The following is a 13,470-nucleotide window of genomic DNA, read 5'->3' as shown; positions in this document are numbered from 1 at the left end:
ATGCATGTATAAAAAAAACACTAAACTAGGCTCTTTAATTACTAGTCCTAACTAACTGCCTCTCTGTCTAGATAGAAGCATCTGTGGACTAGCTAGATCCTGTGTGTAAAGATGCTTTAGACTAACTAGACTAACAACACCTTTATATAAAGCCTATTTCTTTTTATTTTATTTTATTTTTTTTTTATATTATACATAATTATCTTTCTTATTATAAAGATCTGTTACTGCTAGTACTGTATAAAAAGAGAAAAGAGCTAGGGGGTTATACAGCAGAGCTTAGAAAGTAAAGGATAAAGAAGAGAAAAGCTATTTACATAGCGCAACTAGCCTATTCTAACATATAGCATTACTAAGGCAAGTCCTAATAAATAAGGTAAAGTAAAGGCAGAATGTAATTAGATAGACCTACACAGACAGAAGAGAGGTAACACGTATAAAAGGTAACTCTTTAGACAAAAAGAAAAGTTGCTAGTGTCTGTACGCAGCAGCAGCGTCACAGTCTAGATACAAGCGATCGCGCACAAGCAGGACCACGTATCTCTGTTACATAATGCTTGTGCGCGAACCTCTGTGCCCATTCAACACTAAGGAAAATAGCCTTATAAGAAGCTATTAGGCTCTTAACTCTACCTCTCTTATAGTATAGTGTATTAATTATTATAATGTACATTAATTGTACAGTACTACCTGTACAGATTATCTTAAACAGTGCGGTTACTGTACGTACAGCTGCCTCTCCTCCTCACGACCGTACGTAAGTATAGAGAATCTTGTCTGTACAGCCCTCACATTCTCCTAATCGTACAGTAATATGGCCTATTAGGCACGCTGGCTACATGCCTCTATTCAGGGGCCAAACGCGAGATATTAACAGGGAGGCATCTATTATCTTCGGGCTCTTTCATGCTGCGGAAGACTGAACCGGAGGGTACTGTAAAATAGTCGGGAAGGCTTATATAGTGGGAAATCATTTTGGGACGACTAAGATAGATTCCAAGGGGCTCTTTTGTTTAGAGAAGAAGATGCCATCTATCTTCGCTGAAGCACAAATCAGTACATGCAACGATATAGCGCCATCCAGAACTCCTCCCTCTCAAACACATCCCGCTCCCTCCTTTCTGGATGTAGCTAGAGAATAAATTCACGCCGCATATCGTGCGACTGAAGGCGATTGTAGCGAAGAGGACGTGAAGGACGAGTGAAGGGAGCCATATACACTCCGTCCATCACAGCGACTACGAATATAAGACGCCACTTTTAATATATTACTCAAGTCTCCGCATCCTCACAGCAAGATAATAACACACTCCAAACTCTTCAAACCCTCAGATATCCTAACCTAGGGGTACGAAACCAAACTTTTCTTGCAAGTGGCAACCTATCAAGCCCCAAGCTTAAGATATGCAAGGCCACGAGGCCGAGTTCTTACCGCTGTATTAGGCGGCAGCGAAGTAGTATTCTAAAACGCAGGACGTTGGGCAGTATTATGGAGAATTCAATAGTTAAAGTGGACTCCACAACTCGTCACTGCAAAACCAAAAGAGCAAGGGGAGAATAATATTGTGGGTAGTGATCGTAGCGGAACCGAAGACCCGTGACGCATACCAGTATTGGAACTTGCGGAAGGATTTCAGAAATCGAAGTTGGCCAGTGAAAAGAACGCGATGGACGAGTGAAGTGACAGCCACATATGGAGATATGAGTGTACAAATAGGACTTAGAGGGAATGTGTGTAGTAGTTCACAGTGACACGTTGGCGAATCCGTTTGAAGAATAATAAGCGTGTTGTTGGTGAACATCGTCACACCCACAATTCGCCGCCAAGGGCAATGTTTGCGGTGTAAAATTTGGAAAGACAACGCTCAATGCCAACGAACTAGTATAATAAAATATTAAGCCTAAAATATTCATATTCGAAGCTTTCACACCTTTACACTCCTACTACATATCAAGGTCCAAGTCGCCAATCACCCAAGAGTAGCCACCAACATCCACTGCACCACCCACAACCTTTGCGATGTTCCGTCATAGCCAAAAACGCAAGAAAGACCGCAGAGATGGTAAAAACCATGACGAGTGTCCTGCAACGCCAATATCTCAATCAACAGGCACCACATCCCAACCCATCACACCGAAGCGTTTTGGCGGCTACTTTGGCACACCGAAAACAGGATATCAATCCTCTTCATCAACATCGAGCACGTTAAATGGCAGCACCCACACCTACGCAGGAACACACCGGAATTCTGAATCCTCCACCGCACCCAGCTCTCTCAGAATAAGCCAGACAACCACAAATAGCTACATAGACAAACCCCTGCCACCAACCCCTAGAATAAACAGCCCTCAACGGAGCGCTCACACCTCCGATTCGTCGAGTCACCGCTCTATACGCGCAGGCACAGGCATAGACACAGGCACAGGCTCACTATTCACACATTCCTCATCCATAGACCCAGCATTCACTTTCCCGCTGCCACCAAAATCCGCATCAACACCCAATAAACCGCTCTACCCCTACACCTTCACACGCACCTACCTTTGCGGCCATCCCACGGAAATTATCACCGTAGATAAACTCCCCTCAGGATTTCTCTGCCACAGCATTCTCCCTCCGTCCACCAATGTCCGCGGTTTAGGGTACAATCTGCAGTATACATTGCGGAAATGCCAGGCATGCGCAACTGAGCATCTCGCGCAGCCGATTCGCGAAGTTGTGAGGAATCAAATGATTGTGAGACGAGAGGTCGGGGCTGAGGGGCGTATTGATGGAGTTACAGAAGCGTTGGAGCGGTTTCGGGAGAGTAAGTTTGGGTTTTTAGGGTTTAGGGTGGGGCATGGCAGGATTGATGAGGAGGAATTTAGTGGTGGGGAGGTGTTGAAGCCGTCGGTGGGCGTGGGTAGTGGAGGCGGGTTTTATGAGAGAGCGACTAGGTTCTATGTGGAGGATCTCAGGGCAGAGAGAGTGGAGGAGGTTGCGGGAACAGAAGTTGGCGTTTGGGTTGGGGGTTGAGAGGGAGTGGCCTGTGAAAGATTAATTTTGGACGAAATATGGTATGAGCAGCAATCGCGAATATGAAGTAGTAGGAATGAGAAAATAGAAATTCGCAGCAAAAACTCTGATTTAAACCGTGCGAAATTCTCGAGACAAACAAGATCTGTGATATCTTAGGAGCGGAACTGCACAGGATAATTGCCGGCCTACACAATGCAGAAACTCTTAAAAGACTGTGAGGACAAATGCAATGGTATATTTTTGAATCCGAAGAAACCCATCAAGCGAAAACGCCATGCGCTGATGCAACCATGTCTTCTACCCACCCTTCTAAACACCATATACCTTAATTTGAGTGGAAGACTAGTACCTCTTTCTCGCAAATCTCTCCAATGCGGGTCCATATTCCTCCTTCAACTTCTTCACCCGCTCCATCTCTCTCCTGTCCATACTTCTCAAAGTCTCCCTTGCTCTCGTCTTCTCCTCATCAATAACATTCTTCTGTCCACTCTTCCTCAAATGTCTCCTCAAGGCACTATTCCTGCCTCTCCCTTTCTTCTTCAGCTTGGCCACCTTATCCTCCGGCTTCGTGTCCAAATCCCTCTCCTTCTTGCGCTGTTCTTCAGACGCCAAGTCAATGTTCCCAATGAAGTGTGGATCGAGAGATATCATTTCGGGCTGCAATTTCTGGAGCAGGGCGTGGACCTCCGTCTCACGTCGCTGTTTGCTGGTTTCGAAGGGATTAGTTCCGGGTTCGAGGGCGTCAGGGTTTGGTTCTCCGGAGCCAGGGACTATGATGGAACTGAAGCCGTGATTATGTGATATCCCTAGTATGTCTTCAAAGGGACAGAATTTTGCTTTGGAGACCATTTGACCTTCGCCTCCCCATGCCATGTATGGTGCGGGAACTTTGATGTCTGAGTCAGGCGAGTGGGTGAAAATGTCGGATTTGAAGATTGAGACTTGGGTGCCCCAACCTACGGCCGTAAGATTTCGGCCGGAGATGGAAATGGAGGACCCGGGTTGTCGGAGGTGGTGGGTGTGGAGCTCTTTGAAGGTACGGATGTCCCAGATGGACATACGGCGATCCTGGCCGGTGGAAACCATATAGCGACCGGAGCGGTCAACGGAGAGCGCGCGAACCGGACCATGGTGTGGAAGAAGCTTTACAAGGGGCGTTGATGTATTTGGAGACCAGAGTGTTACTGTTCCATTCTGGTGGCCGACGTGGAGTATTGCGTTATAAGGGTTTTGGCAAAGAGAAGTAGGTGGGCCCAACCGGGTCGGTAGTTCGCAAACCATCTGCCCGGTGGATGTATCTGTGTATCGTAGTATGCCTGCCATCGACACGGATGCTAACAGAAAGTGATATGGTAGGAACTCCAGATGCGTGGCCTCGACGTGCTTCTTCAGCTGATGTATCTCAACGCCATCCCGTGCATATATGTAGACGTTCTTCTTCTGCGCCACTGCAAAGCTTTGGTTGTTGTGCAGCCACTTTCCGTCTCTTATAGTTTCATTGAGCTGCAACTCGCATCCCAGCTTCCCATCCCTCCAGTCCATGCATGCGACATGCCCTTTCCTCCCCGCAATGAGAAGATCCCGCCCATTTCTAGTATATTCACATACATCGTACGGCCCAAGTCCTTCTAGCCTTAACTCAAACCTCTTCTTCGCTGTCTCAATGCCAACATCCTCCCGAATCTCGTCCTGCCGTACTTTGTACGTCCTCTCCAGCTCATGTTCGGGCTCGAGGAAGCCAGCTGTATGATCGAGAAGAGTCTCAGCACCCTTCGCTTGCAGTGTCGCATCTTTGTACTTTGATTCGAGGCTACGGAGGTTTGCGCGGAGCTTCTTGTCTTTTACTGATTTAGTGCGGATTTTGGCGCCGCGGCCGTAGGTTTTCGTGGCGGAATCGACATGTTGGGCAAGGGCAAGGGCATCGGCATCGGCATTGATAGGGGTCATATTCAGCTTTCGGCGGGCCTTTGGAGGCTTTGTGGCAATATCTGAAGCCATTGTAGTTGAGGACGCTAAGCCAAAGATGAGGTCGATGGGTTCAAGAAATTTGGATTCTGACGCTCTTCACCGCCTTGGCCGTGCCAATATTTTCGCTAAATCACGTGAACGCACCAGTGGTGCACTTCGCATATAGCAAATGCGGAGTCCAGGCTCAAAGTCGTTCCTAATATAATATTTAATCATGTCAAAAGACTCTTCGCCGAGAGAGCTGCCCATCGAAGCTTTACCTCAGTGATAAGCCATATATGGTTATTTACTCGTCCTCATCGTCCCCATCGTGCTGCCGATATCTATAATTCCCCACCAACCGAAGGCACAAACTCGTGTTGTCAAGAAAGAGGTTGACTTTAGGCGTGTCTAGTTGATTCCGTGTTTTCGACAACCCAGCCGACGCAGTCGTGATCCGAGACTTCGATAGCAATATTCGTACAATACTCGCCACAAATGAGGTGGGACGTAGCCGAACTGTTCAACGACCGGCGACAGCTACGATGGCTTCGGATGTCGTTGCGACTGTTGTCGAGATTGCTCATTTGACAGGACGCAAGCCCCTCTTCTGTAGTTAGAGACTTGAGAATTTTTGATGTTTGAGTTGGTTTGTTAAAGTGAAAGATGATGAACTTTAATGGGAGAGAACATAATTTCAAAAGGTTCATGTGCCTAGCAGCACCTAGCGCTGATATATGCTAACTTAATGGCGGTGGAGCTACAATTGCTTATGTTAATGAAATGCGTTGTTTCCAGGGGAAATGCAACTATTTCGTAAGAAATTATCACGGAGAGCAATATTCTAAGATACACCATGTGTCTATCTATGCGCTTTCGAAACCAAATTCTGCTGTTTCGGTGGATAGACAGGGATTTTGGGTGAGGCATGTCGATTTCGTATGGCTGAGTCGCTGGTGTGCTGACTTACTAAGCCAAGGGCGTCAACTTCAGCCTTGTCGGACAGACTACTCCAGCATCATTTTATCACAAATATAGGACCCGAGGTTGGGTTCCTCTGGGATTTGTCTTCTATGTAAGCCAGACAACTTAAGATTTCTTTCACTCTCTAAGAGCCTTGCTCATGCGCTGGTTCTAATGGTCTACTAGGGCAACTGTGCCACAAGACCCCATACATTCTTGGCTGCCCCAACATACCATTATCAATGCCCGATGTCCATCGCTGTGAAGGAGAACAGGAAAGGTTATGAACTTAAGCGCCGTTCACGTTCGGAGCTGCACCAGACCAGACACTTCCACCTGGAGCAACATACTCAACTTGGCCTGCATTAACCTGCCAGAGCTGAACTAGTACCTGACGAAGAAGGCAACAATTAGTGGAGTGAATCACGAATCCTACGTTGGAGTAGGTTCACTTACACCTTTAGTATCGTCAGGATTATATGCCCCCGGCAAAGCAACACCAGACGGGAGCTGTTGAGTTCCACTCCCAGACACTGTCAATTGAGAACAGGATCTTCGGGCGCGTATCAGCTATTTGCTCCTTTACCTCTTCGAAAGGACACTACTGGGAGCTAGACTTACGGGTAAAATTGTGCACCCATTCTTTGCCCTGCGACATGCAAGCCTAATATTTCGTGCCGAAGCACGTACTCTCCCGGTGCAAGATTACGGGGCACAGTAATCGTCCAAGAAGCTCCTTGCTTGGCGAGCATATCAGATCCCCACGGCGGGTTCTTCGACTTGTCATATGCCATCTGATCGATCTTTACCCAGACATTGCCGCTGTCACCTTTGAAAGACTTGCAGCTACCTGTGCATTTCGCAAGGTAGTTCATAACGGGACCAGAATGACTGGAACCCCACTGATCCCACTGAAGTTTACTGCGAGAAGTCAGCATAGAGAAGGAGAGGAACTCGGGTGATAAGAGGCACATCTTATCTCCCGGTTGTACCGGAATATTGGGAACTATGCTGCCATCGTTCGACCCGACGTTACAACTAAGAGCCTCGGTCAGTTTGATCATTTACACAAGAGAGAGCGCATGAAGGAGTAGCTCACGTGATGTTCTTGGTCGTAAAGTCAGGAACTGGTCCGTTGTTTTGATAACGTCGGGTATATCTTGTTGGAATAGGGGTAACGAATGGGTCGGAAAAAACCTGCCACCCTGTATAGTTGATGCCGTTGACTATTACTGTCTGTAAGAATCCATGTGCTGAGGCGACATTAGTGAGGGCGCTGATTGCGAGCGTAGAATACAAGAAGTTGACCATTGTTAGTTCTAAAATCTCGACATGCGGTATTGTAGAATCAATCAAGAAAGCCAGTAGTTCAAGAATACTGCAAAGAAAAACGTATATGCTATGGAAGGAATATTTCTAGAGGTTACAGAAGCCCACAACCTAGTAATTGATTGATCGAATGCATGGATGCTCCATCATTTGCACAATGATCTCGTGGAGAGACGCCTTGCCGCATGCGAAACGGAGAGCATGCAAACTACCTAAGTTAGTTGCTCATTCCACCAATCATCCACGAGACAATTACCTAGCTTCTGGAAACCCGGCGGCCGAAGCCGTTAGATACGATTTCATTTCTATCACACCCTTGCGGAATTTTTTCAAATGTTCGTGGGATTGGGAATTTCCTGGCATGCACGAGTCACGGCTCCCATTTAAGTATAAGAGTGTACTCGAAGCCGAGGCTGATGCGGAGAAAAACATTCTCTTCATCAACTTCGCCGCACACCTTGACCCTTCATTAAATCCACGTGTCATCTTCAACTGTGCTCCAAGGATACAAGCGACCTGGTTCTCCGAATCAAATCTCAACCCTAGAACGCGCGATTGCGTTCGTAATGGGAGATTTGTGCTCGACATATCGGACAATGTCTAAGAGAGCCTAGCTGAGTGCTGTCGTCTAGAAATGGCTAGTTCAAGAATACACTGAGAGTAAGAAAGAAAAAGCCAGCGGGCTCCCGTCACAATCACGAGAGCTTGCTTTGTTTCCAATCTTGGGAGTTACCACAGTCGATTTTTCTAGACTTCCATAACAATTGCCAAATGGTTCCCAAAGAACGAGCGCTCTCCCTCCCAAAGCTTTTGTATGCAAGAGTAGAATTTCGCCTACAAAGAAGACTAGACCTCAGAAGTAAAGATGGGAAAGTAGGTAGCACGGATAGCACTGAGAGCAAGGTCTTAAAGTGATAGGAGTGTATTGTAAGAGAGGCGAATCGCTGCTAAGCCTCGCTTGTTAGGATTTGTGCTTATATACAGAGCATAGGTCATGTGACCTACAAACAGGCCAGGTGAGGCCATACTGGCCCGTTCTGGGACATCCGGCCTTACATTATCCCCCTTCATAGTAGTCCTACAACCTAGAGGGTAGAAGAGATGATAATAGGCTAAGGTAGCACAATAAATTGTTATATGATGCCCTAAGAACTTGCTCCTGCCTATTTTAGTTAATTTAATACAAGTTTAGTTAAAAGCGACCTAGGGTTATTAGGTAAAGGTGAAGTACAAGTACAGGGTAGAAGTAAAGGTAAAAGCGAGATGGCAGTTAGGATAGTATATATAGGGTCTAACTGTTCTAGAAGTCTATCTCTTTTACACCTTTGCTCTTTCTATGGGTTAGAATTTAGAAGATTCTAAACTTTTTAAAATAAGTACATTCTAAGCTATTCTAGCGCAGGCTAGCGCAAAGGGTGCTAATAAGCCTTAATAGTTCTATTCTATCTTACTTACACCTACTTTTTAGCTAACATATTTCGCAAGTAAGCGGTCTACATAAGCAAACAGTCTACCCTAACAAATCTTAGCACTTTATGCTTTAATTAATAATGTATCTACTAATTATATTTTAACATACTAATAAAAAAGTTGAATACTTTTAACCTTTTAAGTAATCTAAAAACACTACATTTTAAGCATTTAAGCTATTAACTATAGTAATTTATAAAGTCTTTAAAACTATACATACTTAAAATGTAATAGTACACTTTATAGCATAACTATAACATATATTATAAGTAAGCAGTCTATATAAGTGAATAGTCTACTCTAATAATATTTTATACTTAGATTACATTTTCTTTTATAACAGCTACATTAATTAATTAAATAATAAAAAAATATTTTATAATATTTACTTTATAAATAGTATAAGTTCCGGGTGCTTTGGAATATTTCGAAAAATTCAGAGACTTATCCGGTAGAGGCTTAAGATCTGAAAGATGATTCTTGATAGACTCCAAAATATACCGAAACACCCTAGGTATTGCTAGCTGACTCACTTCCTAGCACTGCGTGTCGCCGTTCATCCCATATGCGAAGCTAATTCCCCACAGAGGTGTTCCTAGGAACTCCCCACCGAGGAAGCGGCAAAATTACCCTTGGTCACCTGGCTGCCAACGCTGCCAAACTGGCTTTACAACGCCCCAACGACAAGTTGATAAAACTGCTAGAAGAGGAGCCGGACATCCTGGAAAGGCAGCGCAGGTCATTTAGCTCCATCAGTAGCACCATATCGATTGCTTGCATTTCGGAAGAGAAACTAGCAGCGATTGGAATAGTCAGTTTTAGAAACTTCAATAATTGGCCCGACTCACAATACAACAAATAATTCCGCAGTATTCAGCAGAGTTGGGTGGGTTTCTTGTGCGAACTAGTACAGTACCGGAGGACCACATGAACATGTGCAAATTTGGAGACCGCAAAAGCATTGGTTACCAGCGAGTTTCAGATCATATCCTCGATTTTACTCGCCAGGCCGCCAGGGAGGTAGCCCAAGGTAAGCAGCCTATTAGAAACGATGACCGGCAGATCGGAATTCAATATCCTCCCCTCATGACGCAGGCCAGCTCTAGTCAAAGTGCACACTTTGAATCCACATCTCCGCAAGCCTCAAGTTCAGGGGGATATTTTGAAGTTGAGGAGGCATGAGAGTAGATTCCCTGTCGAAGAGGCTTTGCGGTCTCGTAGCAACGACTATCAAACGTATACTGTACTAGAATATCAGTCTGTTTGCACTTATATGCCACTGCTTCAGGGTTCTTCGATGCATTATAAAGTCCTTTCGAAACTGTCGATATGACAGCCTTACCGCTCAAAACAGCAACAACCTGGCAGAGATGATACACTGACATCTGGTCCAAAATTTGAAAATTTACAGAGGCGCCTCAAGTAGTGGTAAGACAAGTGTATACACTATTGATATCCTGGGACAGTATCTGCAATGTGTCAAAACAAATTTTCAGGGCTAACGTACCTGTAATAGAACAATATGGAACTCTTCTTGACAGTCTTGCGTTCCCGGAAATGTACGACCGAGAAGAGAATATTGACAAGACTCATGCTAAGACATTCGAGTGGCTTCTTCCGCCGATTCCTAACTATGGTGGGGGCTCTCGTCCATCGCCCTTTGTTGAATGTCTTCAAAACAATGAGAAGATTTTTTAGTTAATGTACGCCATGTACGCAACCGAAGAAGTCAACGCTCACACCCTTAGTGAAAATGCTGGCTCTGGCAAGTCAACACTTATGAAATTCCTATCCAATCACCCGCACCTCCGAGAGCACCTCTATATTTGGGCAAACGGGATACCGTACCTAACTATGGGGTTCTATTTCTTCGAACGTGGGCTATCGGTGCTCCAGAAGTCACAAGAGGGATTGTTAAGATCAATCTTGCATCAAGCTATTCGAAACAAACCGGACCTAGCGCCCATAATTACCGGCAAAAGTATGGGCGCAACTCCTGGGTGGTATAGGTCAAGGATGAAGGATGGTTGGACATGGCCTGACTTGACTACCGCATTCAAGAACTTACTAGAGAGAAAGCCTGCTGACCTAAAGCTGTGCCTGTTTGTAGACAGGCCAGATGAATATCGCACCCTTCGCCAGTCTCTTCAAGTCAGCATACTTGAGCAACAGGGACCGAGCCCCGCGAGCTCCAAGATGATCGAGGAAGGGCATGAAGAGATTGCCGCCCTAATTGAGAAAGCCGCTAAAGCATCCAATGTAAAACTATGCATATCAAGTCGGCCACTGCTGATTTTCCAAGACGCATTCGAAACTTTCCCACATATTAAACTGCCACAGCTCACGTATCAGGATATACTAGTATACATGAATGTTCGGTTGGGTAATGACAAAAAGATGATTCGGCTTAAGAATGCCCATCCTGATGGGGGGCTCGCATTAGGCAAAGAGATAGTTGACAAAGCATCTGGGGTTTTCCTATGGGTTAAAATCATCGCCAACATCCTCCTTCGAGGTATTCTGAAGCGCGATAGAGTCAAAGATCTGCAGCGAAAATTAAGAGATATTCCAGAGGAACTTGGAGGCAATGATGGACTCTACATGCGAATGCTCCAAGATCTCGATATGTCGGACCTCGAACAAGGAAACCGTCTTTTCAAGATTTTCCTTGCTGCGAGAAGCAAAATAGATGCGTATTATCTGTCACTCGGAGAAGGAGAAGACCTAGACACAGTCTTCAAGTCACCTATTATGAGACTGTCTCAGTCTGAAATCGAATGGCGAATTTGAGACATGGAAGATCGCCTAGTGAGCCGATGCGCGGGGCTTCTAGAACCACAACGCCCTAAGTCAGTTGAGTCAGAGGAAGATGAACCCCTGAAGAAATCGGCTACAGCCTGGAGTGGCCATGGCAGAGTCATCCAATTCCTTCACCAGACTGCCAAAGACTTCGTGCTCCAAGAAGAAAACTGGAGCCTCCTCTTGCCCATACAAGACAGACCAAAATTTGATGCGAACAGGTCTATGTTGAGCGGTTGTCTCCTTAAGCTGAAATTTACTGGCTTTGTCTCAGACGTTACAGAGGTATGGAAGACGATTAAAGAGGCAATATATTTTGCCGGCCAAGCATAGAAAACCACCGGAACACCTCAGCCGGGGATTCTTGATAGTTTAAATTCAACTGTATGGACTCTCTGGTATGCGCGCGAAATCTCCAACAGAGCCACCTTTTCATGAAAGCGACTCTCCTAGGTGGAAGAAACAGGGCTACCATTGGTCAGTGTGGGAGCCACAAGAAAGTGGTGGCAAGAATTATGAATGGAGAACCGATTTCATGGCGCTTGCTGTGCAGGGGAGCCTGACAAGGTATCTGAAGCATAAGTTCGAAAACGAAGGCTACCAACTCGCACATAAAAAGGGAAGGGGGCTTCTTCCCTACATATTCGTCCCTGAATTGCTACACACAATGCTTCAATATACCTACAACAATTACCTTGGCGTTGATTAGTCAGACCCAGGGACGGCTGAGTTGCTGTTAAGGAGAGGAGCAGACCCAAACGAGGTGTATGAAGATGGTGAAGACTACTGGTATGCGCAGGCAGGCTCAAGCACCTGGCAGTGCTTCCTGGCATGGGGTCTCAAACAACTAGAACGTCGAGGTGATAGCCAAGGGATTACAGATGCAAGGGGGTGGACTGAGAACGCAAGACTTCTCCTCAATTATGGTGCCTATCCCAACATCAAGCCTACCGTTTTATGACGGCAATTATACCCACTTATGAAGGGATTTGTTAGTTGGGGGGACATTGTTATATGCAACATGTCTCTATATTCGCATACTCGAAGTTTTCTTTAACTGCTTATTTGCAGCAACCCAAACTCTTATCATAACCAGGCATAAGCTGTCGTAAGGCTTATTGATATCATCAAATTGCTCTCACCATCGCCTCAGGTGTGCGAAAGGAGAAATGAAATACTCTAGTAACATTATTAAGGTATTGATAAAACGCATGATTATTGCTGGCGGAGTTGTGAAGGTGGGAGCTTCCTCAGTCTAGAGAGGGCTGGGTAATTGTAAGGGCCTGCATTTTCAGCTCAAGGCTTCAGCCTCAGCCTTTCCGGGCAAGCTGCAGCTCGAGCGTCCATTGCAACATAACTTTATTTCCCAGGAGATATACAGGACTCGAGGTTGGGCTCATCTGTAATTTGTCTTACTATTCAGACTGACGATTCATTTATTCCTTTCATTGACCTTGACTCTAAACATGTGTTTGGCTCAATAGGTTCTTTATTCTAGAATTAGGAAGGTAGGATATAGAGAGTCCTCTCCTAGGCTAGATACCTTACTCATTAATATTTATTTATCAAATATAACTTCACTTCCACTTAAATTATGGAGTATGGGAGAGTGCTCTAAATCCCTCGATGAATAGACAAGCTTTGGCAAAAACGTATGAGAAAGCACTAGCTGCGGTTGCACGCCATACTAAAATCATATGCACCCATCTGGTACGGGTTGGAAAATTGATGTCCATGGTAAGACAAGCCATCAATAGTAAAGCATGCCGAATAAATGAAAAATATCCCAGATTGAGTACACTGAGACTTTTGGTAATCTAAAGCTCCTCAGAAGAAAGTCAACCGACCTCTCTATTGCGGTACAACCGGGTACTCTCCCTATTGAGCCTACCTCAAGATGCTCCCCTGATGTGAGCGAGAACTTTTCCCCGGCCTTGTGCTCA

General features: G+C 45.4%; 6 protein-coding genes across 6 annotated transcripts; 3 read left to right on the top strand and 3 right to left on the bottom strand.

The window, feature by feature from the left end:
* Nucleotides 1-845: 845 nt before the first annotated feature.
* On the bottom strand, nucleotides 846-1,994 carry BDR25DRAFT_361160 (uncharacterized protein; the record flags this gene model as incomplete). Its single annotated transcript, XM_033696373.1, has 8 exons — nucleotides 846-984; nucleotides 1,051-1,095; nucleotides 1,149-1,220; nucleotides 1,273-1,318; nucleotides 1,353-1,427; nucleotides 1,517-1,719; nucleotides 1,748-1,864; nucleotides 1,975-1,994. The coding sequence occupies 8 exons, from the start codon at nucleotides 1,992-1,994 to the stop codon at nucleotides 846-848; spliced, it is 717 nt and encodes a 238-aa protein (XP_033541783.1).
* A 26-nt stretch (nucleotides 1,995-2,020) lies between these two features.
* BDR25DRAFT_318914 (uncharacterized protein) lies at nucleotides 2,021-3,016 on the top strand (the record flags this gene model as incomplete). Its single annotated transcript, XM_033691785.1, has 1 exon — nucleotides 2,021-3,016. One exon carries the CDS (start codon nucleotides 2,021-2,023, stop codon nucleotides 3,014-3,016), a length of 996 nt encoding a protein of 331 aa, XP_033541782.1.
* Nucleotides 3,017-3,253: 237 nt separating this feature from the next.
* On the bottom strand, nucleotides 3,254-5,027 carry BDR25DRAFT_306993 (BING4CT-domain-containing protein). Its single transcript, XM_033690757.1, has one exon. It carries the CDS (start codon nucleotides 5,015-5,017, stop codon nucleotides 3,362-3,364), a length of 1,656 nt encoding a protein of 551 aa, XP_033541781.1. The 5' UTR covers nucleotides 5,018-5,027; the 3' UTR covers nucleotides 3,254-3,361.
* A 1,152-nt stretch (nucleotides 5,028-6,179) lies between these two features.
* BDR25DRAFT_296128 (glycoside hydrolase) lies at nucleotides 6,180-7,240 on the bottom strand (the record flags this gene model as incomplete). Its single annotated transcript, XM_033688894.1, has 5 exons — nucleotides 6,180-6,320; nucleotides 6,386-6,482; nucleotides 6,551-6,850; nucleotides 6,902-6,967; nucleotides 7,029-7,240. The coding sequence occupies 5 exons, from the start codon at nucleotides 7,238-7,240 to the stop codon at nucleotides 6,219-6,221; spliced, it is 777 nt and encodes a 258-aa protein (XP_033541780.1). The 3' UTR covers nucleotides 6,180-6,218.
* Nucleotides 7,241-7,388: 148 nt separating this feature from the next.
* BDR25DRAFT_361157 (uncharacterized protein) lies at nucleotides 7,389-8,354 on the top strand (the record flags this gene model as incomplete). Its single annotated transcript, XM_033696372.1, has 3 exons — nucleotides 7,389-7,856; nucleotides 7,901-8,169; nucleotides 8,270-8,354. 3 exons carry the CDS (start codon nucleotides 7,389-7,391, stop codon nucleotides 8,352-8,354), a joined length of 822 nt encoding a protein of 273 aa, XP_033541779.1.
* Nucleotides 8,355-10,591: 2,237 nt separating this feature from the next.
* On the top strand, nucleotides 10,592-11,308 carry BDR25DRAFT_204327 (uncharacterized protein; the record flags this gene model as incomplete). Its single annotated transcript, XM_033684434.1, has 2 exons — nucleotides 10,592-10,879; nucleotides 10,949-11,308. Coding segments are annotated over 2 exons (648 nt in total), but the record flags the coding sequence as incomplete, so codon positions are not given.
* Nucleotides 11,309-13,470: the final 2,162 nt, after the last annotated feature.

Source organism: Lindgomyces ingoldianus, assembly GCF_010093535.1.
Source record: "Lindgomyces ingoldianus strain ATCC 200398 unplaced genomic scaffold BDR25scaffold_42, whole genome shotgun sequence".
Classification (NCBI taxonomy): Eukaryota; Fungi; Ascomycota; class Dothideomycetes; order Pleosporales; family Lindgomycetaceae; genus Lindgomyces; species Lindgomyces ingoldianus.
The sequence above is the reverse complement of the archived record's forward strand: the minus strand, read 5'-3'. Positions and strand labels throughout refer to the sequence as shown.

Excerpts from the sequence above, each read along its gene's own strand:
- BDR25DRAFT_306993 (XM_033690757.1), bottom strand. The coding sequence starts at position 5,017 with ATGGCTTCAGATATTGCCACAAAGCCTCCAAAGGCCCGCCGAAAGCTG.